The following is a 24,999-nucleotide window of genomic DNA, read 5'->3' as shown; positions in this document are numbered from 1 at the left end:
ACAGAGGTAGAAGCTGCCAGTTGACAGTTTGGGGATTTGTCAGCACAATTAGGCTTGGAGGATTCCATCGTACGGCATAAGTCAATTATCAGCCTCGTAAGGCATTGACTGATGCTGAGAAAAAGGTTTCCGAGTGCCGGCAAACCCTCCATAACCCATTTATGTGGTTATCCGGAGCCTTGGTGATGAGTGTTGACAGGTTTCACATCTGGGGAAGAGCATCCTGACCTTACCTGACATCCCAACACATCCACTTTCCACCTCATGATGCCAATTAGGATTGAGACCCTGGGCTGGATTTCCTCCCCCTTTCCAAGCTCCGGAACACCAAGACCAGCTACAGCATGGCAGCTCTCACTGTGGCTGCAATTTGCTACTTCAACACAGACCAATGAATGAGCCATAAGCACTTCTTGTTTTAAACAATACATTACAATATAAAAATGCAAACGTGTTGAGACTCACGAGTACTAAACAGACATGTAAGCCTCTAATAAAGTGAGTGGTAAGTACAAGTCTGACTTCGAGCTGGAAATGCAGGGCAGACCATATCGATAAAGACTGAACAAGATTGGGGTGCAGTTCCCATGCTGAATTGTGGGAAGATAGATGTCGGAAATGGCAAGATCTGAGCATTTTATTGCTCCCCCCTCTTCTCTATTGGGGAAGTGGAAGTAAAGTTAGTTCATAGAATCATAGAAGTTACAGTGCAGAAGGAGGCCATTCAGCCCATCAAGTCTGCACCAGGCCTTGGAAAGAGTACTCTACGTAAACCCACACCTCCACCCTATACCCACACCCCCACCCTATCCCCGTAAACCCACCTACCCTTTTTTGGACACAAAGGGCAGTTTAGCATGGCCAATCCATCTAACCTGCACATCTTTGGGCTGTGGGAGGAAACCGGAGCGCCCGGAGGAAACCCACGCAGACACGGGGAGGACGTGCAGACTCCGCGCAGACAGTGACCCAAGCCGGAATCGAACCCGGGTCGCTGGCGCTGTGAAGCGACTGTGCTAACCACTGTGCTACCGTGCTGCCCTGGTTCAATAATGACTGCCTGAAGCTGACCATGTGTTAATTGTAGTGCAATGCAGAACAGAAGGATGGTGGCGATGCTCGGACAGAAGGCCCTGCACATTTCCTTTGAGAAATGAATTTTTGGAATTCCTAGAGTTGAGGAAGTTTGAACAATTTGAAAGATTTCTCCATGCGCACATCGTGTTCAGGCACAGAGTAAGCCGGCACAGAATGTCATTGAGAAACGACACTGAAGATGTATTTGGGGACAGTGGGGGATTCCAGTCCTCGCAAAGGGGACCGACATAATTATGAACAAAGGTTACATAATAATAATAATCTTCATTATTGTCACAAGTAGGCTTACATTAACACGGCAATGCACTGTCAGAGAGGAAAACAAAACCAGCACATGGAAGGTGAGAGTAAAAGGGTTGATTCGATAATCCCAGCAGGGTCGGAGAATCGCCTGGGGCCGCCGAAAATCCCGCCCCCGCCGTGGCAGAGATTCTCCGCCACCCGGGAAGTGGCGGTGGCGGGAATCACGCCACTCCGATCGGCGAGGCCCCTGCGGTGATTCTCCGGCCTGCGATGGGCCGAAGTCCCACCGCTGGGAGGCCTCTCCCGCCGCCGAGGTTTGAACCACCTCTGGGGGTGGCGGGATCGGCCCCCCGACCGGGCCCCCGGGGTCCTGGGGGGGGGGGCGCGGGGCGATCGGACCCCGGGGGGTGCCCCCACGGTGGCCAGGCCGATCGGGGCCCCTGCTCAGACTCCGGGCCAGTGCCCTGGGGACACTCTTTCTCCTCCGCCTCCGCCATGGAGGAAGCGGAAGAGAAACCCACATCGCGCATGCGCAGACCGGCGTAAGCCTTTCGGCCAGCCCCGCTGCCGGGCGGCGGGCCTGAAAGGCCGCTGGCGCCGGTTTTTTGCGCCAGTCTTCTGGTGCCAACCGCTCCGGCGCGGGGCTAGCCCCCAAAGGTGCAGAGAATTCCCCACCTTTGGGGAGGCCCGACCCCGGAGTGGTTGGCGCCACTCCCCTACGCCGGGACCCCCCGTCACGCCGTGTAGGGGAGAATCCCGCCCATGGTGTGAAACTGATTAGTTGCATAACTGTATTCCAGTATTAGGTGGTGTTAGTGTTAGTGTTAGGAATATGGTGATTCACCCCATTTATTGTCATTGGTAATAGCAGGAAGGAACTTCTATCAGTTGTCTGTTGGAGAGAAATTGGCCACAGGAATATGTTTCAGCTGTGCCAAGCAGGGATCGGCCAGGGTGTGTCTGACATTTGAGGAAGAGTTAAGTGAGCACAAAATGGTCTTTGAGCAAGAAGGGACAGATAGTGATAACCATCAGAGCAATGTTAAATATTATAAGTCAGCAGATCATGTAAATTCTGGGAGTCTTTCCCATGAAGAAGGATTCATTCACAAAAGCAAATGCCAGTGTCTGCCAGAGGCTGAGTGAAGAAACTCACAAGGAAGCGATGCTCAGTAAGGTGTTTAATTGTGTCATGAATGGTTTAGCTTAAAGAAAGTGAGGTTAAGAAATTGCAAGGGCATTTCACGTGTAGAAACGAACTGAGTGTAGGTCAAGGATGTCACTGCTGGGGACTCGGGGTCATTCCGCGAAGGTTCAGGAAGAGATTGTTAGAACAACTTGATCAAAAGCACACAGGGAGAATCTGTATAAAAGCAAGAAGCTATTTTTGATATCTAAAGGTAGACAGGGACATTGAAGGGTTGGTCAAAAGTTGTGCCATAGAATCGTAGAATTTACAATGCAGAAGGAGGCCATTCGGCCCATCGAGTCTGAACCGGCCCTTGGAAAGAGCACCCCACTTCGGCCCAACAGCTCCCAGAATGAGAGATGATCCAAAAAGGTTCTTCTCATTCCTCGGTCAGTACAGAGAAAACCATGGGACTGAGGTGATGTCTCGGCAATGGATGGAAAGAGCATCTTGTTCTTGTCATCAGCCATTGCAAGTGAAAAAATGTTGAGTTTTTGCCCAGTATCAAACGTGTTGAGGCTGAGGTTTTGAGAGGCCGGTTTGCTATTTATCAGCTGCCGGAGGTGTTGGTGTCAGACGATGGCCCACAGTTTACATCGGATTAGTTTGAAACATTTCTGAGTAAGAATGGACCCAAATACACTCTTAATACCCACATGTCACCTGTTGTAATGATGTCTAACCTTTTGGACACTAAGGGGCAATTTATCACGGCCAATCCACCTAACATGCACATCTTTGGACTGTGGGAGGAAACCGGAGCACCCGGAGGAAACCCACGCAGACACGGGGAGAAAGTGCAAATCCCACACAATGACCCACAGCTGAAATTGAACCCGGGTCCCTGGAGCTGTGAGTTAGCAGTGCTAACCACTGTGCCACCGTGCAGTCCCTACTCAACACCACACTGACCACCCCTTTGGGTCATCTGCCTTCTTGCGTGACTGTGTGGGCGGTACGGGACTCAGTCCCACATTAACCCTGTATATACCTGGTTTATTGGCACTGCAGAAAGCAGTGTACAGATTGTGAAGAGGATTTGACAGAGGTATTTGCCGGGTGACAAGCGAGCCAGTAATTCCCATTTTCCTCTTCGACACGGACTGGGCAATTTTCTATTCTCTTACAGAATCGCCCCACAGTCCACAACAGATTGCTCATCTTACGAGTTAGTGTTTGAACACGCTCCTGTCGGACGAGGATTTGTTTGTTTAACCCTGACGTCAACAGCAAAGTGAGAGAATAGCACAGCAAAGTGAAGATGAATCATGATGCACAAGACAGGAAACTTGCAGAGTTCGGTGCTGGTCACAAGGGCAGAGAGCGAAAAGCCAGCGGGGTGATGGGTAGAGGTATGTGATTGGAGTTGTTGTAAAGAGACGAGGTGCATTCGCATATCGAGAGAAGATTGGAGAGATTCTGTCAGCATCATACAGATCATTTCGTCCCTTGAACATATTCTGCCACCCAGCGAGATCAACATCAACAACCAGAGGGGCTGGTTTGGCACAGGGCTAAATCGCTGGCTTTGAAAGCAGACCAAGGCAGGCCAGCAGCACAGTTCAATTCCCGTACCAGCCTCCCCGAACAGGCGCCGGAATGTGGCGACTAGGGAGCTTTTCACAGTAACTTCATTGAAGCCTACTTGTGACAATAAACGATTTTCAGTGGGTATCATTGTGGATAGCACAATTGCTTCACAGCTCCAGGGTCCCAGGTTCGATTCCGGCTTGGGTCACTGTCTGTGCGGAGTCTGCACATCCTCCCCGTGTGTGCGCGGGTTTGCTCCGGGTGCTCCGGTTTCCTCCCACAGTCCAAAGATGTGCAGGTTAGGTGGATTGGCCATGCTAAATTGCCCTTAGTGTCCAAAATTGCCCTTAGTGTTGGGTGGGGTTACTGGATTATGGGGATAGGGTGGAGGTGTTGACCTTGGAGCTGGTGCAGACTTGATGGGCCGAATGGCCTCCTTCTGTACTGTAAATTCTATGTAATTAACCTGAATTTATATAGCGGCGTCAACTTAACCAAACATTCCCGGGTGCTTCACAGGAGCATCATTCAGCAAAGTTTGAGACTGAGATACATCATGGCTGATCTTCAACCTTGCGCCACATATCCATGTCCATTAATACTTTTGAATAATAAAAATCTATCATTTTAAATTAACGGTCGATCGAGCAGCTTTTCCGCTTGTGGAAAAGTGTTTCAAGGAAGATAAGGATCCAACACCAGTTTGTGGCCCCAAATGCTCGGCTGGTTTGCTTTGTGCAAAGCTGGATCTGTGCGTCGTCTAACCTGCGGCTCCCGGGGATGCGGCAGCTCAATCAACCCAACAAGGTGGGATTTTCGTATTTTCTTGAATAATGTGGAGTGGTGAGGAACAGGCGAGTTCTTCCTGCTGCCACAGTCAAAGCACACAGACACCCAGACCCTGGGCCTCCCATGAGTCAAGGATTCGTAGATGCGTTCCGCACAGAAGGAGGCCATGGACCCATCGTGTACACGTCGGTCAACCAAGATCTGACTGCAGTAGTCCTGCTTTCCAGCACTTCGACCATAGCCCTGGAGGCTGTGACAGCGCAAGTGAATACATTTGACTTCTTCTTTATAATACTCCGTGCACAGTTTGAGTGTTCTTGGAAAAGGAAGTTTACACACCTCCAAAATCGACCAACAGTGCAGACGACACAGTCAATTAAACACTTAGCCTGTTCAACCCGTTAATGTGACAGGTTCAGACGTTGAAGTGAGTCTGCAGTCACACGCACTGACGAGCGGGGTGAGCTTGAGACAAGAAACAGCAGCAATAATTATACCCTACTATTTTCACAGAGTATTAAGTCAAAGTCCCTTCAAGGGGGAGTGTGGCATCCTGCCTGGAATAGTGCGGAAATTTAGACAACAAAATATACCTTTCTCTGCATTTTGGATGAACTTTCTGGGAGAGGCGTTTGAATCTCACTGTGTTAATTGTGGCTTTAGCATCACCTCATGCACAAGATAGAACGATCACTGTGATATTGAAGATATCAATTCCTCTCCGCCCCCCCCCCCCCCCCCCCCCCCCCCACACCACCGCAGCACAGTTGTGATCTGTGAGACAGAATTGGAATCCGGAGCAAGCAGTCAATGGGATTTTAGTTAAACTGTAAGGATGGAATCACTTCCGTCTACTTTGCACGAAATACAGCTGCTTGCAGAATCACAGAATTGTTCCAGAGGCCATTCGGCCCACAGTATCTGCGCCAGCCCTCCAACTGAGCAATCCACCTCGTGCCACTCCACCGTCTCCTCCTCAGGCTCTTCCTTTCCAGATAATAATCCCTCTTAAATGCCTCAATTAAATCTGCTTCCGCCTCACTCTCAGGCACCTCCATATCATAACCACGTGTGTGAAAAAGGTATTCCCCTGTTGCCATTGCTTATGTTACCGATTACCCTCTCATTCCTGATTCCAGCGGGAATGGTTTTTCCCTGTCTACTCTCTCCCGATCCCCCATGATTTTGAGTACCTCCATCAAACCTCTCAGATCTCTCCAAATCTTTGACTTAGCAGAGTATAATTAATCACAATTCCATGCATGGTAATGTTGTAAACATGGTGATAATTCTGTTAAATTTCATTTCAAACACTCTAATCTAATGAACTATTTTCCATCTGTTGCCTTGCCCCCTCCCTACCCAAAATAACTATGTACTCATGTAGTCTATGAATTCTATGTAGTCATTCCTTTCATTCACTCTCCGGGAAATAGAATTATTCCTTGGATAAAACTCTAGGATGATCACCAGTCGTCCCAAGTGGGAGTTCTCCTTGTGTGACTCCAGACTGCTCACCTGCTTGTCAGAAGCTTTGTTGACTAATCCTTTGGCTTGAAAATAAACTAAGGAGAGGTTTGCATTTATATAGCGCCTTCCACAACCCCAGGATGTCAAAAGTGTTCTAACGTAGGAAATTGATTGATTGATTGATATTTATTGTCACATGTACCGAAATACAGTGAAAAGTATTTTTCTGCGGCCAAGGAAACGTACACAGTACGTACATAGTAGACAAAAGAATAATCGACAGAGTACAATTCAGCAACCAATTTACGTACAGGGAGATCCCGGGCGGGATTCTCTGAACCCCGCTGGGTGGGAGAATCGCCGGGGGTCGACGTGAATCCCACCCCCGCTATACTCGCAATTCTCCCGCCCCCCAAAAACCAGCCCGGCGTGAGTCGTGCTGCCCACCTCGGAGAATGGCGGGGTCAGTCTCGCCCGGGGGCCGCCCGAATTCTCCGGCCCGCGATGGGCCGAAGCCCCGTCCGTCTGTAGCCGATCCCGCCGTGGTAAATTAGAGTAGGTCCCTTACCGGCGGGACCTGGCGGCGCGGGCGGGCTCTGGGCTTCCTGGGGGGGCGCAGGGGTATCTGGCCCCGGGAGGTGCCACCACGGTGGCCTGGCCCGCAATCAGGGCCCACCGATCCGCGGGAGGGCCTGTGCCGTGGGGGCTCTCTATTTCTCCGCATCGGCCGCTGCGGAGATGAACCCTCCCGCGCATGCGCGGGGATGACGCCAGCATGTGCTAGCGCTCCCGCGCATGCGCCGGCCGACGGAGGCCCTTCGGCACCAGTTGGTGTGATGGCTAACCATTGTGCCACCCTAATGTTCGCGTTCATGATGTTCGTTTGTGGGATGAATATTGGTCAGGATTCCAGCGATAATGGGCGAAATTCTCCGACCCACAGCAGGGTCGGAGAATCGCCCGGGGCCGCCGAAAATCCCGCCCCCGCCGTGGCAGAGATTCTCCACCACCCGGGAAGTGGCGGCGGCGGGAATCTCGCCACTCCGATCGGCGAGGCCCCTGTGGTGATTCTCCGGCCCGGATGGGCCGAAGTCCCGCCGCTGGGAGGCCTCTCTCGCCGCCGAGGTTTGAACCACCTCTGGAACGGCGGGATCAGCGGCGCGACCCACGGTGGCCAGGCCCGCGATCTGGGCCCCCCGATCAGGGAACGAGCCAGTGCCCTGGGTGGACTCTTTCTCCTCTGCCGCCGCCACGGCCTCCGCCATGGCGGAAGCGGAAGAGAAACCCACAGCGCGCATGCGCCGGTGGTGACGTCAGCGGCAGCTGGCCGCTGACATCACCGCCGGTGCATGCGCCGACCGGCGAAAGCCTTTCGGCCAGCCCCGCTGCTGCTGGCGCCGGGCCTGAAAGGCCGTTGGCGCCGGTTTTTGCGCCAGTCGGCGTGGTGCCAACCGCTCCGGCGCGGGGCTAGCCCCCAAAGGTGCGGTGAATACCGCACCTTTGGGGAGGCCCGACCCCGGAGTGGTTGGCGCCACTCCCCTACGCCAGGACCCCCCGCCCCGCCGGGTAGGGGAGAATCCCGCCCAATGTTCCTGTTTTTCTTTGAAAAAGTTGGCACGTGGTCTTTCAGATCCACCTGAGAGGGCAGACAGTCGGAGAGGCGGGGCTGGATTTTAGAAGCGGTTGGCAAAGCAGGTGGGCCGCATTCTCATGCCACTGACTGGCAAGTTGGTTCAGCTTCAGATGTTAGGTCATGGTGAAACTCAGGAAGCTTGGGGACAGCAGGAGAGTGTATTCAGCTGGCATGGGGATGGGTAAAGGAACTCAGCCACATCTGGCCTATAGGAAGATAGATTCAAGGCAGGAAACAACCCGACCGCGTGCCATTTCTGGAGACCATGATGTGGAGATTCCGGCGTTGGATTGGGGTGAGCACAGTAAGAAGTCTGACAACACCAGGTTAAAGTCCAACAGGTTTGTTTCAAACACTAGCTTTCGGAGCACTGCTCCTTCCTCAGGTGAATGAAGAGGTATGTTCCAGAAACATATATATAGACAAAGTCAAAGATGCCAGACAATGCTTTGAACGCGAGCATTTGCAGGTAATTACGTCTTCGAGATCCAGAGAGAGGGGTAACCCCAGGTTAAAGAGGTGTGAATTGTCTCAAACCAGGACAGTTGGTAGGATTTTGCAAGCCTCAGCCAGATGGTGGGGGGTGAATGTAATGCAACATAAATCCCAGGTCCCGGTTGAGGCCGCACTCATGCATGCGGAACTTGGCTATAAGTTTCTGCTCGGCGATTCTGCGTTGTCGCGCGTCCTGAAGGCCGCCTTGGAGAACGCTTACCCGGAGATCAGAGGCCGAATGCCCTTGACTGCTGAAGTGTTCCCCGACTGGAAAGGAACATTCCTGCCTGGCGATTGACACGCGATGTCCGTTCATTCGTTGTCGCGACTGAATTTGACCCCTCCCCCCACAGCAGGCAGCCGACGGGCCGTGGAAAGGTCAGTGGGCCCTGGTGTGGGAGGTCAGAAAATCCTGATCCAGAAAACAGAGTTTTCCTCGGTGTTGAGGCGCCATCTCTCTCTCTCTCGCTCTCCATCGCTAATCTGTAGCATCCTCCTCAGACAATGCAGCTTCCGTATGTGACAGACCCGGAGGACCTCCCATTGGCCGGCCAGCCTCAACAACCTGCCTTCCACTCCGAGCGTGAACTCACTTCCGGACAGCTATTGGCCGGCTGGGACACAGGGCTGGATTCTCCATTCTCGGCTGGCTCGCGCGCCCCGGACCGCCCCACCACAGTGCCCCCAACCCTGAAGACGTCCCCCCCCTCCTGCCCGCAGATCGGCCCTCCCCGACTGTGGCAGCGCTGGAGTGAGTCCGCAGCCGCCGTGCCGAGTTCCCGACCGGCGAGACCACGTGAGACCCAAGCCGTCGGGAACCCGGCCGGTTGGGGATGGGGCATTGCAGGGTGGGACTCGGCCAACGTTCGGAGGCCGTGGATTTTCAGGGGGCGGAGCATCGTGAAAGCGCCGCCGCCGCCCCCCGATTTCGGCGCAAACGGGGATTCGCCGCCCCGTCGCCGAACGTGATTTCGCCGTCGGGGGATCAGAGAATCCAACCCCTAATCTGCCAAACTGGTGAAGGGGGGGCAGGTTGGGGCAGCCAGACATAATGGCGCCCGATCTGTGGGGGTTCTGTCCAGCTGGGCCTGCCACCAGGGGATGGACCAAATGCAGCCTGAGTGGAAAGAAACTCACTGAGGCTAACGAAGAAAAGGCAGCACCTGGCCGTTGAAGTGCACTGTGTTACCCGGCCCTTCAGCTGCGGAGCGAGACCCCGCTAACCGCGCCCAAGCCGGACATAGATTGTTCCCGGTTTAATCACGCCGTTGATTTCTGTGCCCAGGTTTCAGTGATGGGGCCTCAAACCCACAGCCTGCTGAGTCAGAGGCTCGAATGCTCGGCCCTGAGCCACAGTGGTCCCAGCTGTTCAGTGAGGGCCGTACAGACAATGTTGAGCTGTAAAGCTGACTGCAGAGCCTCCCGCCCGCCTCGGAGCAGCACTTGGGCGGGCTCCTACAGTGCCTGTGTGGGCCCGGACCGCAGTGTGACTCAGCACCTTCAGGGTGGGGCAAGATTAAGATGGATCCCAGGAGCGGACAGTCCGTCTCCACTCTAACCGTATTAGAGATATCTATTGGGGAGAATATTCCAGCAACTGTCAGGAATAGATTCGGAATCAATACTGTCTGCTAACGGTGGACTATTCTGCGTTTGCAGCCACGACCGGCTCCTTGGCATGAAGCCACAGGGTCGCCCGAGGGTTTTTTGGCCCAGGTTGGGGGAAGATGTTAACTGCTGCAGTTTCTGAATAGGCTGGGTTTGTAAAAAAAATAAATAAGCCCTTTGCGTTTTTTTTCCTTTCCTGCCTTGAATCCATCTTCCTGGGGGCCAGATGTGGCTGAGTTATGCTTCACCCGTCCCCTCGCCAGCTGAATACACTCTCCTGCTGTGCCCAAGGTTCCTGAGTTTCACATGACCTGACGTCTTCAGCTGAAGGCAGCTTTCCCCCCCCCCCCCCCCCTCTCTCTCTCTCTCTCTCTCTCTCTCTAGCCCTGTCTTTCTCTCTCTCTCTCTCTCTCTCTCAGTCTCTGTTCCCCTCCCCCAATCACTGCCTCTCCAAGTCTGTTTTTTGCCTGCACGTGAGAGCTGTCCACAGTCTCCAGCCTGCCTGACAGGGCCCATCAGAAGTCAGCTGCTCTCTCTGGCTCTCCAATGGTATGTTAGGCGAGATATTTCTTCACAGCGTTCGAGTGCTTGTGATGAGCGTGCTCCGCAGAGGGTAGAGGGAGAGTGTCACTGGTTTGCTTTGGACCGCAGCCACTGTGTGTGTGTGTGTGTGTGTGTTGCTGATGCAGAGAGCTAGGAGGCAGCTTCAGATTGAGCTGATGTTGTGGGGCTTCTCGTGCATGGAGTATGGCTGTGCCTGGAGTGCAGAGAACGGGATACAATGAGCTGAATGCAGCCCAGAAGCCTGAGGCCTAGCTGATGTGATTTTTTTTAAATGTGTGTTTTAACAGTATCGTATTGTGATCCAAATGTGCTTTGCATGTGAACAGACTTTGAGGACAGAGAGCACTGTCTTATTAAAAAGATGGTCTTGGCAAAATCAGCCTTTGAGCTGTTAGAAAAGCGGCGTGTTAACTGGGCAGGACCTGTGGGGCGAAGGAAACCTCTTAAAATCTAATTGTTGGAAGATTCTTTAGTGTGATCGAGTCAACGCTGAAACCGATTTTAAGACTGAACAAAGGAAAAACATTTTTTATTGTCACAGAATTTCCTTTGTCGAGCGCGGAAAGGTCTCAAAAATCTATTATTGGTCAACGTGTTAGCCGAGGAAACGCGAGTAGGTCATGTAACGTGGAGGAGCCCGAGTAGTTTATAATTGCTTCGCGCATCGGGGGTCTGGAGTTGCTATCTCTACCTTTTAAAAAAAACGTCAATAATCCATTTGATTTAAAATGGGTTAATTCCACTCTGCAGAAATATCGAAGAGAAAAAGGCAAAAAAGAGTGGATCAAAACAAATTATATTTCATGTAAAAAAAAATCTTACATTGAGGGTTGCAAATAAAGGAATGCAGCGTTTAATGACACACCTGCCCAGGGTCTTATATTCTACCCTCCCTGAACTTGAGGTTTTGCAAACTCTGCTGCCCCTGCCACGAACTAATTTGAAACCCCTGGCACCCATCATCCCTCTGCACGCTCACCCGTTTTTCTTTTTTATTCTTTCACCGGATGGGCCAGCATTTATTGCCCGCCCTTAATTAAGATTGTGGTGCCTGGCTGCCTTGTTGAACCGCTGCAGTCCGTACGAACATGCGAACAAAGAGCAGGAGGAGGCCATTCAGCCCCTCGAACCTGCTCCGCCATTTAATGAGATGATGGCTGATCTGATACTGGGCGCAATCGAACGGCCTTGTCACGCCCGACTCGGTGACATGAAGAGGCCGTTAGATCTCGCGAGAGGCCTCTTGGAAGATTTGCGACGCTCGGAACACCTCGCGAGATCTCGGGCGAGTTCCATATTAACATATTTACTGAGCCTAATATATCTGCGGCCGATTATCCCGAGGCTCGGGATCGAACGCCCGCACCTGGGAGACCTCGTCAAGGCTCCGTTTAGCATTGATCCACACAAACATGGATCAGGCATAACAACACCTGGGAGAGGGGGGAGCGGTCTCCCAGGCAATCGTGGGTCCCTGGGTGGTTGCGGTCTGGGCAGGGTGGTACCCTGGCATTCCTGCTGGCACCTGGGCACCTTGACACTGCCACATGGGTAGCTGGAAATGCCACCCAGGTGGCAATGCCAGGCTGTCTGGGGCACTGATAGGGTGCACAGGTAGCACCTCCAGGCTGCCTGGGCACTACCAGAGTGCTGGGTGCCAGCTTGCCCGTGCCAGGATTCGGAACTGGGAGTGCCCTGCCCATAAGAGGTGGCCATGATGGGGAGATGCCGGCGTTGGACTGGGGTGAGCACGGTAAGACGTCTTACAACACCAGGTTAAAGTCCAACAGGTTTGTTTCACCTGAGGAAGGAGCTGCGCTCCGAAAGCTCGTGTTTGGAACAAACCTGTTGGACTTTAACCTGGTGTTGTAAGACTTATTACTGTGCAAAAGAGGTGGGATGAGGGGGGGGGGGGGGGGGGGGGGGGGTGGGCTTGAGGACCTAAGAGGTAATTTAGAGGATCCGGAGGACTCAGTGGGGTGGTTGAGGAAGTTGAGAAATCGGGGCAACATTTAAAATGGCACCGCAATCCCGTCCTTCAAATGAGCTAAGTGCGGCCTCGGTGGCACATTCCTTGCCGATGCCAAAACAAAACAAAGTCCTGTTTGATAACGGGGTCGTTCAGCACCGAGAAAAACCCCGCTATTGATGCCCAATATGGGATCACGCCCACTAACCTCAAACCTGCATTTGCTTATCCCCAATTTCCTATTACCTCCTTGCTTACCAAAGATCTATCCACCTCTGCCTTCAAAATATTCAAAGACTCTGCTGCCATCACCTTTTGAGGAAGAGTTCCAGAGACTCACCGCCCTCTGAGAGTTCCTCCTCATCTCTCTTCGATGAGTGACCCCTAGTTCTAGATTCCCCCATCAGAGGAAACATCTTCTCCACATCCACCCTGAGGATCTTCAAGGTTTTGATCAAGTCGCCTCTCACTCTTCTAAACTCCAGCAGAGTTTCATGGATCACTAATCCGGCCAGAAAATCATTGATGTTTAGAGCAAGAAAGGAGGCCATTCAGCCCATCTAGTCCAGGCTGACTGACAAGGAGTTGGCCGTGCAGCTTCGTCCCACTTTCCAGCTCTCGGTCCACAGTCTTGTGTTTACCACACTTCGCGGGCATATCCAAGTAGTTTTTGATAGCAGGTTTCTGTCACCTCCAACCCTTCAGGCAGTGAGTTCCTGACCCCTACCCCCCCCTCTTGAATTCCCTCTCGAATCCCCTCTGCTGAGATGCTCTATGGTCGACTCAAGTCTCTTACACTGCCTCCAGTTTGATTCATGTCTCATGATTGAAGCTGAACACTGCTTTGCAGACTCAAAATCCTTGACAAAGAGTCCTCCAGACAGGGCAGCACGGTGGGTTAGCCCTGCCGCCTCACGGCGCCGAGGTCCTGGGTTCGATCCCGGCTCTGGGTCACTGTCCGTGTGGAGTTTGCACATTCTCCCCGTGTTTGCGAGGGTTTCACCCCCACAACCCAAAGATGTGCAGGCTAGGTGGATTGGCCACGCTAAATTGTCCCTTAATTGGAAAAATGAATTGAGTACTCTAAATGTATTTTAAAAAAGAGTCCTCCGGACTCGAAAGGTTAACCATCTTCTCCACAGATTCTGTCGGCCCTGCTGAGATTGTCCAGCACTTTCTGTTTTTGTTTGCAGATTCATGCTTTGACTAACTGTTGCGAGGGTGAAGGTGAGATGTTAATCGCGCATCATAACCTTGTCCACCTCGGGAAAATCTCTCCTCAATTTCCTTTGCCCCAAAGAGAACAACCGCAGCTTCTTCGAACTGTACCTGAAGCCCCCTCATCCTTGAGAGGAAAGTATCTTCTGAAGAGGACATCAGGAGCCTGCACAGACTCAGTGAGCCGGTAAAACTTTGGCAGATGGAGTATCATGTGGGAAAATGTGACCTTGTCCAATTTGGCCGGGAGAATAAAAAAGCAGCAAATTATTTAAATGGACAGAGACAGCAGAACTCTGAGACAGAGGGATCTGGGTGTCCTGCTCCATGAGTCACTCAAAGTTAATCCACAGGAAGAGCACGTGGTTGAGGTGGCAAAATTAAATGTTTCTTACAAGGGGAGTGGAATATTAAAGTAGGGATGCTTTGCTACAGTCGAACAGTTGATGAGACCTTATTCAAAAAAGGACATAATTACTTGAGCAGAAGTTCAGCGAAGGTTCACCACGACTGATCACTGGGATGAGGGGTTATCTTTTGAGGAAATGTTGAGCATCTTGAGTCATTATCCATTGCAGTTTCGGCGAATGAAGCGCGATCTTATCGAAAGATATAAGATCCTGAGGTGACTTGACAGGTTGGACGCTGAGAGGATGTTTCCCCGCATGGGAGAGACTGGAATTAGGGGACACGGTTTAAAAATAAGAGACCTCCCATTTGCAATGGGAGGAGGAGAATTGTTTTCCCTCAGAGGGGGGGGTTGTGTATTTGTGGAATTGTCCCCCTCAGAGGGGGGGGGAGGCAGCAGATCATTGATAACCTTTTCAGGCAGAGGTCGATAGATTCTTGACTATTCTTGAAGAGGGTCAAAGGACATTGACGGGAGGCAGCACAGTGGCGGCCACTAATTGAATGGCGAAGCAGGCTCAAGGAACAAATGGCCGACTTCTGCTCCTAATTTCTATGTTAGTATGTGTGTACATATGGAACCATTTTGTTAAATCCCCTCTGCATCCTCTCAAGTACCCTTCCTTCTATCCTAAAGTGCAATAAGCAGAACAGTATGCAACACTCTATTTGATGCTTAACCAGAGCTTTGTAAAGTTCAGCGTAACTCCCCTGCATTGGGGCTCAGCACAGTTGATGGTTGGGGTCTCGCCCCCAGGCAGGATATTGTGAATATCAAACATCGGAGATTGAGACAAATGGTTAAGGACATGCATGTTGTATGGTTGATATCACTTCTTGAGAATAGTCCCTGTGCAAATTCAGCGTCTGCCTTTTGATGAAACACTCTCTGAAGAACACTGAGTAAATATTTAGGCAGAGTGTTTAACTCAGCCCGGAACCTTCTGTTTGATTTATAACATTGTGTGAATTGACTTAAGTGCATTGCACAGTACACAGTACCCTACACAAAACTAGCCAAAATCAAGCCAATAGCATCAATTGTAACAACTCTTGATCTCAGGGATTTGATGGGGGGGAAGGTAGGGGAAAGGTTTCGGCTTGATAACCAGGAACAAAGATCCCTATTGTTATCTTCTGTTCTTGAATCTACTTGGCAGACATGAATTCAATCTCGTCAAATGTACTTTATAAATTTTGTTTGAGCTGTCGACATATTTCCAAGGGCAAATTCCAAATTTGAATGTGCAAGCTTTATACTGAATGTGTTGTGAATCGTTACAAAGACGTGCATCATCTGCCGAAATCTACGAGGCCCAGAACGAGAGCCGCTATGAAAGTCAAATGTTGTTAATGCACAAATTCAGTGATTTATTTTGGGGGGGGGGTATTTTTAGATATCACATCCTGGCCATTTTCTTGTGGAAACCGCAGACCAGTGGGTTTGATCACCTGCAGCAAAATTCTAACAACAAATAAAGAGGACCAATGTAATTTGTTACAGATGTACAGTACATTAGACACACCCAGCTGATGTATCTAGTGAACTTTTTTCTGAAATTAACTGATGATATACAAATGTTGTTGTAATGTTTCCATCCTTTTCCCCTCTCTTGAAGGAAATTATTCACACGGGTATCGTTTCTGGCTTTGCGCAGTTGGGCATTTCCCGTTGAGCAATCTGGAATTGGTTGTTCTACTTGATGATAGGATCATGAGTCTAACCCAATCCAATACTCTGAACACTTACCTCCCAATAGTTTGACACTCAGCCGTAAGGGGCTTGGCCAGTGAATCTCCCTCCGTGGTCCCCGGATTAAAGTCCGTGGTAAAAAGATGAAGTCGCCATAGTCCCAGATGACCGTACGCTGCTTTCCCCTTTGAGGCGTGGGAGCTGATTGGTGGTGGTTTAACCTGAGGGTCACCACATCTCAGGCGAGGGGCAAGGTTGAGAAGGAGGGGCCTTCATGAATAACCCTCAACACACCGTCAGCTCACCCATCACAATCCAAGGGGTCAAACGTTGGACTTGGGCTGACCATACGTTGCAAATTCTAAAGTCCATGATACAGTCACTGGCAGAGAAATTCAGTTGTAATGTTTTGGAATTTTTTGTGGGTATTACTCTATCCTATCAAATTGGCAGGACGTCTGGTGGTGCAGGTCGTGGTGCTTCTTCTTCTGAGTCAGAAGCTCCGTGTTCGAATCCCGCTCCAGAGCTTGGCCAACGAAGCTGTGTTCATAACTTGGCCGAAAAGATGGATTATAAACTTATCATTCATTCCAACTCACATCAGTGGTAGGTGGTAAGGGTAGGAGAGATTCCTGGTCAACGTTGTGATGGAAAGATGATTGGAGCCTCTGCCATCACTATCATGGGGGCCGATTTAGCTCAGTTGGCTGTACAGCAAGAATCATAGAATCACTACAATGCAGAAGGAGGCCATTCAGCCCATCGAGTCTTCGTCGACCCTTTGAAAGGGCACCCTACTATCCCCGGAGCTCAGTAACCCCACCTAACCTTTTGGTCACTAAGGGGCAATTTATCATGGCCAATCCACCTAACCTGCACACCTTTGGGCTGTGGGAGGAAACCGGAGCAGCCGGAGGAAACCCACGCAGACACGGGGAGAACGTGCAGACTCGGCACAGACAGTCACCTGAGGCCGGAATTGAACCCGGACTCTGGCGCCGGGCTAAGCACTGTGCTCTCCAGCTGGTTTGTGATGCAGAACGAGGCCGGCAGCGCAGGTTCAATCTCGGTACCGGCTGAGGTTATTCATGAAGGCCCCGCCTTCTCAACCTTGCCCCTCGCCTGAGGTTTGGTGACCCTCAGGTTAAATCACGGCCAGCCAGCTCGTCCCCTCAAAGAGGAAAGCAGCCTGTGGTCATCTGGGACTGTGGGTGTCTGGGATAAGGTCTGGGTAATTCAAAAACAGAAGTTTTATTTACTCCTTCATGTGAGCACAGTAAGAAGTCTTACAACACCAGGTTAAAGTCCAACAGGTTTGTTTCAAACACGCGCTTTCGGAGCGCAGCTCCGAAAGCTCGTGTTTGAAACAAACCTGTTGGGCTTTAACCTGGTGTTGTAAGACTTCTTACCGTGCTCACCCCAGTCCAACGCCGGCATCTCCACATCATCCTTAATGTGAAGCCCGTTGAAGGGTGCAGATCCAGTCTGCTTTTTATAGCGTGATTGCTGAATTCAAACCCGGCAGGATTTGCTGGCATCTATTTTAATTGGTCTCGTAAACTGCGTCGTTATAGCGAAAGCAGGAATGTAAAGGATCTACCATTACACCTCACATTAAAACATAATACTGCAGACCAATTTATTGGACAGCGGTGACTGTTTGACATTTATAGGAAGTCTGCTTTACAAAGGATTTCCTTTGGGGAAGGGTGCCAGACTCTCTCTCTGCTGGGTGTGAGAGATACAGTCCAAAGCTCCAGAGTTGGGCCAGCAGCTTCAATGTGCTGTGTTGTGTCGCTCGGTGCCTCAAGAAAGATCCCGGTTTCTCCAATATGGGAGCAGCAAAGCCTTTCTCTTGAGGATTAGCCGCTTGGAGCTGTCTGAGTTAGCTCTGAGGGTGGGTACCACTTTGCCGCTCTGTCTGAATGTTTCCCTTCTCACTGCCTCTCACCGGGTCTGACCGTTCCCTCTGCTCTCTTTCAGATGACGGAAGGGCGTCGCTGCCAGGTACACCTCCTCGACGACAGGAAACTGGAACTTCTTGTTCAGGTAAAGAGATTTATCAGCCGCTGGCCTCTTCATAAAGAGTAACCCAAAAGAGAACAAACACTGCAGTAACTGGAAATTGGAAATGAACACCGAACTTGCTGGTAACAGCTCAGCAAGGCGAGCAGCATCTGTGGAGAGGGAAACCCCGTTAATGTTTGCGGTCAATGTCCTATTATCGGAATTAATTCTGTTTCTCTCGGCATAGACGCTGCCGGACTTGCTGAGCATTTCCAGCATTTTTGTTTTCTTTATAAATTGTACCGTTTAAGCCGCCAACTCTTCATCTTGAATAAGGACCGTTTAGTCTTCAACTGCTTGTTACTCCAGATCTTGAAGATTTACACACATGTGCACATATATATTTTATTCATATATCGATTTAGATTTATTGTTCCGTTTACCGAGGTACAGTGAAAGGTATTGTTCTGCGTACAGTCCAGGCACATTGCTCCATACATGAAACACATAGGGCATACGATAAACACACAATATAAATACATCGACATAGACATCGGGTGAAGCATACAGAGTGTAGTACTACTCAGTGGAAAAGATGCATGGAGAGATCAGTTCAATCCTTAACAGGGTTATTCAGGAGTCTGGTAACAGCGACGAACGGTTGAGGACTCTGGGTCTGTACTCGTTGGAATGTAGAAGGACCTTGAAACTTATGGGATACTGCGAGGCCTGGATAGACGTGGACGTGGAGAGGGTGTTTCCACTTGTGGGATAAACTAGAACCAGAGGACACCATCTCAGACTAAAGGGACGATCCTTTAAAACAGAGATCAGGAGGAATTTCTTCAGCCAGAGGGTGGTGAATCTGTGGAACTCTTTGCCGCAGAAGGCTGTGGAGACCAAATCACTGAGTTTCCTTGAGACAGAGATAGATAGGTTCTTGATGAATAAGGGGATCAGGGGTTATGGGGAGAAGGCAGGAGAAATGGGATGAGAAAAAAAAACAGCCATGATTGAATGGCGGAGCAGACTTGATGGGCCGAGTGGCCTAATTCTGCTCCGATGTCTTATGGCCTTATGGGAAGAAGCTATTTTAAAATCTGTTGGTGTGTGTTTTCAGACTCCTGCCCGATGGAAGAGGTTAGAAGAGAAAATAACCCGGGTGGGAGGGGTCTTTGATTATGCTGCCCGCTTTCCCAAGGCAGCGGGAGGTGTAGACAGAGTCAATGGACGGGAGGAAGGTTTGCGTGATGGACTGGACTGTATTCACAATATCTTTATATGATGCTGGAGATCAATATATAGCAGCCTTGAATGAAGAGTGGGTGATATTTTAACGGTTTATGAGTTAGAAATGTATGAAAAGTTGATCAGTGACACTCGCGTTAGTGTGGCTGCGTTAACATTAGAGTCATGAGGATACTGGACATCCCAGAGTATTCACATAAACATGTGTTTGTCCAGAACGTTTGCATTGATATGGATATTTTGTAAATAATGTTCCCCAGGCGTGGAATTACACATCGGGTTTGTTGTTGTGTAGCTTAGAAGTACACCACTGGACCGATTCCTAATTGCCCTCGAACTGAGTGGCTTGCTCATGGGGCAGGTAAGAGTCAATCACCTGGTGCAGGTCTGGAGTCATGTGTAGGCGAGTTAGGGTAAGGATGGCAGATTACCGTCGCCACACCTCCATCATCCCCCCCCCCCGCACTCATTTCATTTCATTTCACTTCTGGAAAAGTGAATCTCCATCTTTTATCAGCAATGTTACTTCCTGGTAGCTTCCCAAAAAGATTGTCGTCTCGTTTTCATCCTTATAGCTCAAAACATGGGAAGATTAATAAATATCGTTGACCCTGTAAACTGCTTTGGGACATTTGGGATTGTGTAGCAATTTTCATTTGGCTCTTCACAAATGAAGAAGGTTTGAGGGCAAATGAACTATCCGGATAAAGGAAATGAGATGTTCAGGATATTTCACGACAAAACCACTCGGCAGTATTTGTAAATACAATAATCATTGCAGCTTTATTACAAAAAAGGTGAAGCTTGAGAAAGGGTTGCATCGCCACGGCAACATTCTGACTCCCATTAACCTTTCCTTCTCTCACGTGTCAGATTACTGTTGGAATAAAGTAACTCTGAATGTTTTGAACATTGCGATATTAATCTCCAGAATTATTTTGTGTCTCTTAACTGATTGAATTTAAGATAATGTATGATAATTGATTATTAAAAGCTGCCTTTCAGTATTGCTTGTGCGTAACTTCATCAGTTACGTCCATCTGTTGTTACAGGCCAGACAGAAATTGATTTGATGAATGTGAATTTATTAAGTGTTGACCATGACGAGCGCATAGTCCAACATCCATTGCGTTGTCGGTTATAACAGATTCACCAGGTTGAAGGGTTCACGTTCTATGATTCTAACAGTTTGATAACCTTTTTTAAAATAAATTTTAAATTCATTTAATTGTTTCCAATTAAGGGGCAATTTAGCGTGGCCAATCCACCTACCCTGCACATCTTTGGGTTGTGGGGGCGATACCCACGCAGACACGGGGAGAATGTGCAAACTCCACACGGACAGTGACCCAGAGCCGGGATCGAACCTGGGACCTCAGCGCCGTGAGGCAGCAGGGCTAACCCACTGCGCCACCGTGCTTCCTTTGATTGAAACCCTGTGCTTCCAAACACAGATGTACACATTGATGAGACACCGTGGTTCTCATTGTTTTCACTGCCTGTACAAGTTATCAGCAGTGTTAAATAGATTGAATGAAGTATTGTGCAATGCTGGGGAAATGCGGGCTGGCACCATGCCTTGTAATTGCAAGGACGTCGCAGCTATTCACAATACACGCTTGCCAGCGAGGTGCCTTCTGTGTTTTACATGTTACAGAACTGTAAACATTTAGGCTGCAAATCTGTTTGTGGTTTCCCTCAAATAGGCACCCATAGGGAAACCCTCCCTGATACTGAGATGGCACGGCTGACTGTACAGTTACAGTGAGGTGCCTCTTCACAGACACGACAATGGCCCCAGTCTGCTTACATAGGGAAACCCTCCCTGATACTGAGATGGCACGGCTGACTGTACAGTTACAGTGAGGTGCCCTCTTCACAGACACTGCAATGGCCCCAGTCTGCTTACTCCCTCACAGTTTGTCACAAAGCAAAAACACAACGGGGCTGAGGGGAACGTTATCCGCCCAGTCTCACAGTGAGGCAGCCAAGTCGGAGGTGAAGTATAAATTAAAAGGGGCAGTTTTCTTTTCCAACAAACTTGGGAACAATTGTCGGTGAAAGTTAACATTGAGCAGCCCCAGAGCTCACGTGTTTGCCCAGCCCCCCTGACACTGGACACTTTGACAGGAGCAGCTTGCAGACTGAATGTGCCTCGAATTCCCTCGACACAATGACTTAACCTCTTTAGTGAACAAGAACGGTAGTTTTAAAACTGTAGCCTCCTTATGTGGCAAAGTGCTCTAAGGCCACAGTCTTGCCGTACAATGTTTGCTTTGGCCAGGTTTCAGGTGCCCGTGGTTTACATCGTGCCTTTTTTTGGCGACCTGTTTAAAAATAATTTGATTATTTTAAATCTTGGAAACTCGTCCTGACTCTGCCGTCCTCTAAATGATCAGCACCTCTGGGCTTGTAACCTTTTCCCCTTCATTACTTCTATTCATTCCCCTCCTATTACTGTGGGCTGACTGGGGGATGGTTTATTCACTGTTATTTTACAACTCGCCTGTTGAAGTGTTGCCATTTTGCAGCTGCCCCCACTACAATTGGCCGACACAAATGGTGCAGCCTTTTGATAAGAGTCGACCTCTCTTTAATATAATGGAAATGTTGTATTTACTTTGATGAGATTTTGTTTCAAACCTATTTTGCCGTCGAGTGTTTTTCCCCCCACTTTGGGTCCTGTATGTGACATCAGTCAGTGATGTTGCTGGGAGGAGTTGCAGACAGCTCGCCTGTCTTATATCAGGAGATCTGTGAGAACCGTCGATGGGTTTTAACACAAGCATGTTATTAATCTGGGTTAGGTATTTAGGGGAAGTAGACGGTTACCATCACTGTCAATGTATCATCGCTTATTACTATATATAGTGCTTGCAAATTTATTTCTTCTGAGTCACCTTTGTCCCACACCTCCAACCTCACCTCTCAAATATCCTTTGGCTGTCCAGAGGAAGTTTGTTTTACAGGAACGTGGTGAATCTATGAAACAAGCTCCATGGGGGAGCAGTGGGGGCAGAAAGACGAGAGTGAGTTGATAGATGTTTGGCAGAGAAGGACGTCTGCAGGAGATAAAATAGTGTTTGGTTATTGTTGGACTTTTGGATAGAAGAATGGGAATGATTTCTTCCGGCTTAATATGTTCTCGTGTTGCTAAGTGCCAGTCGATCGAGCTTTGATTCAGTTCTCTAACTGTGAGCGCTGTAGTTCTGTATTTTTGACTCGGTTCTCTAACTGTGAGCTCTCAAACATACAACTCTCATCTAGCTGCTACTTTCATTTTCACCCTTTTCATTAAAAACAAATGGTACTTAACTGTGAAGGTCAGCACATCAAACTTTGCTTGTGTGTGTGTGTTGTGTGCGTGCACATGTGTGTGTGTGTTTTGTGTGTTATATGCATGTTGTGTGTTTCATGTGTGTGTGTTGTGTGTTTGTCCATGTTGGGAGGTACGTTCCATGCCTCCCCGCTGATTTTGGCAGGAGGCGACCTGCCGTTGGTCACCGGCGGAGTCACCTGGTCCCTTCGCTGTCAATGGGAATCAATCAGATTCACCCCACGCTGCCGGGAAATCCACGGCGGGAGAATCCCCGGGGGGCGGGAACGGCCAGAACCCCCCCACCCCATTTTCTGTGCGCGCGTTGTATATATGCTGTGTGTGTATATTTGTGTGTGTGTTTTGTGTCTGTGTTGTGTGCTGTGTGTATGTGTGAGAACATAGAATATACAGTGCAGAAGGAGGCCATTCGGCCCATCGAGTCTAGACCGACCCACTTAAGCCCTCACTTCCACCCTATCCCCGTAACCCAATAACCCCTCCAGGCCTTTTTTGGTCACCAAGGGCAATTTCTCATGATCAATCCACCTAACCTACACGTCTTTGGACTGTGGGAGGAAACCCACGCAGACACGGGGAGAACGTGCAGAGTCCACACAGACAGTGACCCAGCGGGGAATCGAACCTGGGACCCTGGCACTGTGAAGCCACAGTGCTAATCACCTGTGCTACCGTGCTGCCCACGGTAGCGGGCAACACGGTTGTGCGGGTTTTGTGTGTGTTGTGTGTATATTGTGTGTGTTGTGTCTGTGTTGTATGTGTCGTGTGTGTTGTGTGTGTTGTGTGTGTAGGTGCAATCTTTCAACTAAATATTTTCGAATTCTGGCAACTCCCATTGATAACAACTTCATTTATATAACCACTTTTTCCCAACAACGGTATAACGCAGTGGCCCAAATTTACAAGTGGGTATCTAGTACCTGTCAGTCAAGACTGGAGTAGGGACACCATACACAACTCCAGACCAAAACAAGATACATATTTGAACCAAACCACTTGTACGATTTCTATCAAATGATCTAAAGTGAGTGTGGGTGCACTGATGAGTGGAAAGTGCTTTAATTTAGTTGAAGGTGCTGCAGTTTTCTGCAGCTGTTAGCTGGAGCTGCTGCCAGCTGGTTCATACCCAACTAAAACCCATCAGTTCATTATGACAGCGACTGCGCTTGGTATCAAAGAAATGATGTTTTACGGTGATATCTCATGTAGCAGCAGAGAAATGGCAACTCAAGGACACTCATGATATTGTCCTGCAGCTTACTAATGGTAAGGCAGAGCTCCACAAGTCATACATTCTTCAGAAAGGGGCAAAAGAACAGAAAAAACATTAGCTTTTGCCATCTCAATGGTTAAGGGGTTATGGGCAGAAGGTAGGATGATGGGGATGAGAAACGTATAAGACCATAAGACATAGGAGCAGAAATGTCAGCCATGATTGAATGGCAGAGCAGACTCGATGGGCCGAATGGCCAAATTTTCCTCCATGGTCTTAATGGATAATTACATAGATTTGAAATATTGTATCAAATCCATTCGGCCAAACTGGTCCATACTGGTCCTGGTCCTGGTCCTGGTCCATACTGGTCCTGGTCCAAACTGGTCCTGGTCCAAACTGGTCCTGTTCCATACTGGTCCTGTTCCATACTGGTCCATACTGGTCCATACTGGTCCTGGTCCAAACTGGTCCATACTGGTCCTTGTCCATACTGGTCCATACTGGTCCATACTGGTCCTTGTCCATACTGGTCCATACTGGTCCATACTGGTCCTGGTCCATACTGGTCCATACTGGTCCTTGTCCATACTGGTCCATACTGGTCCTGGTCCAAACTGGTCCTGGTCCAAACTGGTCCATACTGGTCCTGTTCCAGACTGGTCCTGTTCCATACTGGTCCTGGTCCATACTGGTCCTGTTCCAAACTGGTCCTGGTCCATACTGGTCCATACTGGTCCTGTTCCATACTGGTCCTGTTCCAGACTGGTCCTGGTCCATACTGGTCCTGTTCCATACTGGTCCATACTGGTCCTGTTCCATACTGGTCCTGTTCCATACTGGTCCTGTTCCAGACTGGTCCTGGTCCATACTGGTCCTGGTCCAAACTGGTCCTGTTCCATACTGGTCCATACTGGTCCTGTTCCATACTGGTCCATACTGGTCCTGTTCCATACTGGTCCATACTGGTCCTGTTCCATACTGGTCCTGTTCCAGACTGGTCCTGGTCCATACTGGTCCTGGTCCAAACTGGTCCTGTTCCATACTGGTCCATACTGGTCCTGGTCCAAACTGGTCCATACTGGTCCTGGTCCATACTGGTCCATACTGGTCCTGGTCCATACTGGTCCATACTGGTCCTGGTCCAAACTGGTCCATACTGGTCCTGGTCCATACTGGTCCATACTGGTCCTGGTCCATACTGGTCCTGGTCCATACTGGTCCTGTTCCATACTGGTCCTGGTCCATACTGGTCCTGGTCCATACTGGTCCTGTTCCATACTGGTC

General features: G+C 49.7%; 1 protein-coding gene across 8 annotated transcripts in view; it reads left to right on the top strand.

Annotated features, from left to right (window-relative positions):
- frmd4a (FERM domain containing 4A) overlaps positions 1–24,999 on the top strand; it is a 734,343-nt gene that overhangs the window by 358,633 nt on the left and 350,711 nt on the right. For 7 of the 8 annotated variants that reach the window (XM_038811950.1, XM_038811947.1, XM_038811948.1 and 4 more), the window contains one exon: positions 17,891–17,956. In XM_038811950.1, the coding sequence (XP_038667878.1) occupies positions 17,891–17,956 (66 nt within the window). Of the gene's footprint in view, positions 1–10,536; positions 10,605–17,890; positions 17,957–24,999 lie in introns of those variants that run through there. The other variant, XM_038811949.1, reaches the window with a different exon arrangement.

The sequence above is a fragment of the Scyliorhinus canicula genome, chromosome 11 (assembly GCF_902713615.1).
Source record: "Scyliorhinus canicula chromosome 11, sScyCan1.1, whole genome shotgun sequence".
Classification (NCBI taxonomy): Eukaryota; Metazoa; Chordata; class Chondrichthyes; order Carcharhiniformes; family Scyliorhinidae; genus Scyliorhinus; species Scyliorhinus canicula.
Note: the sequence above shows the minus strand (reverse complement) of the source record. Positions and strands in the feature narration are given on the sequence as shown.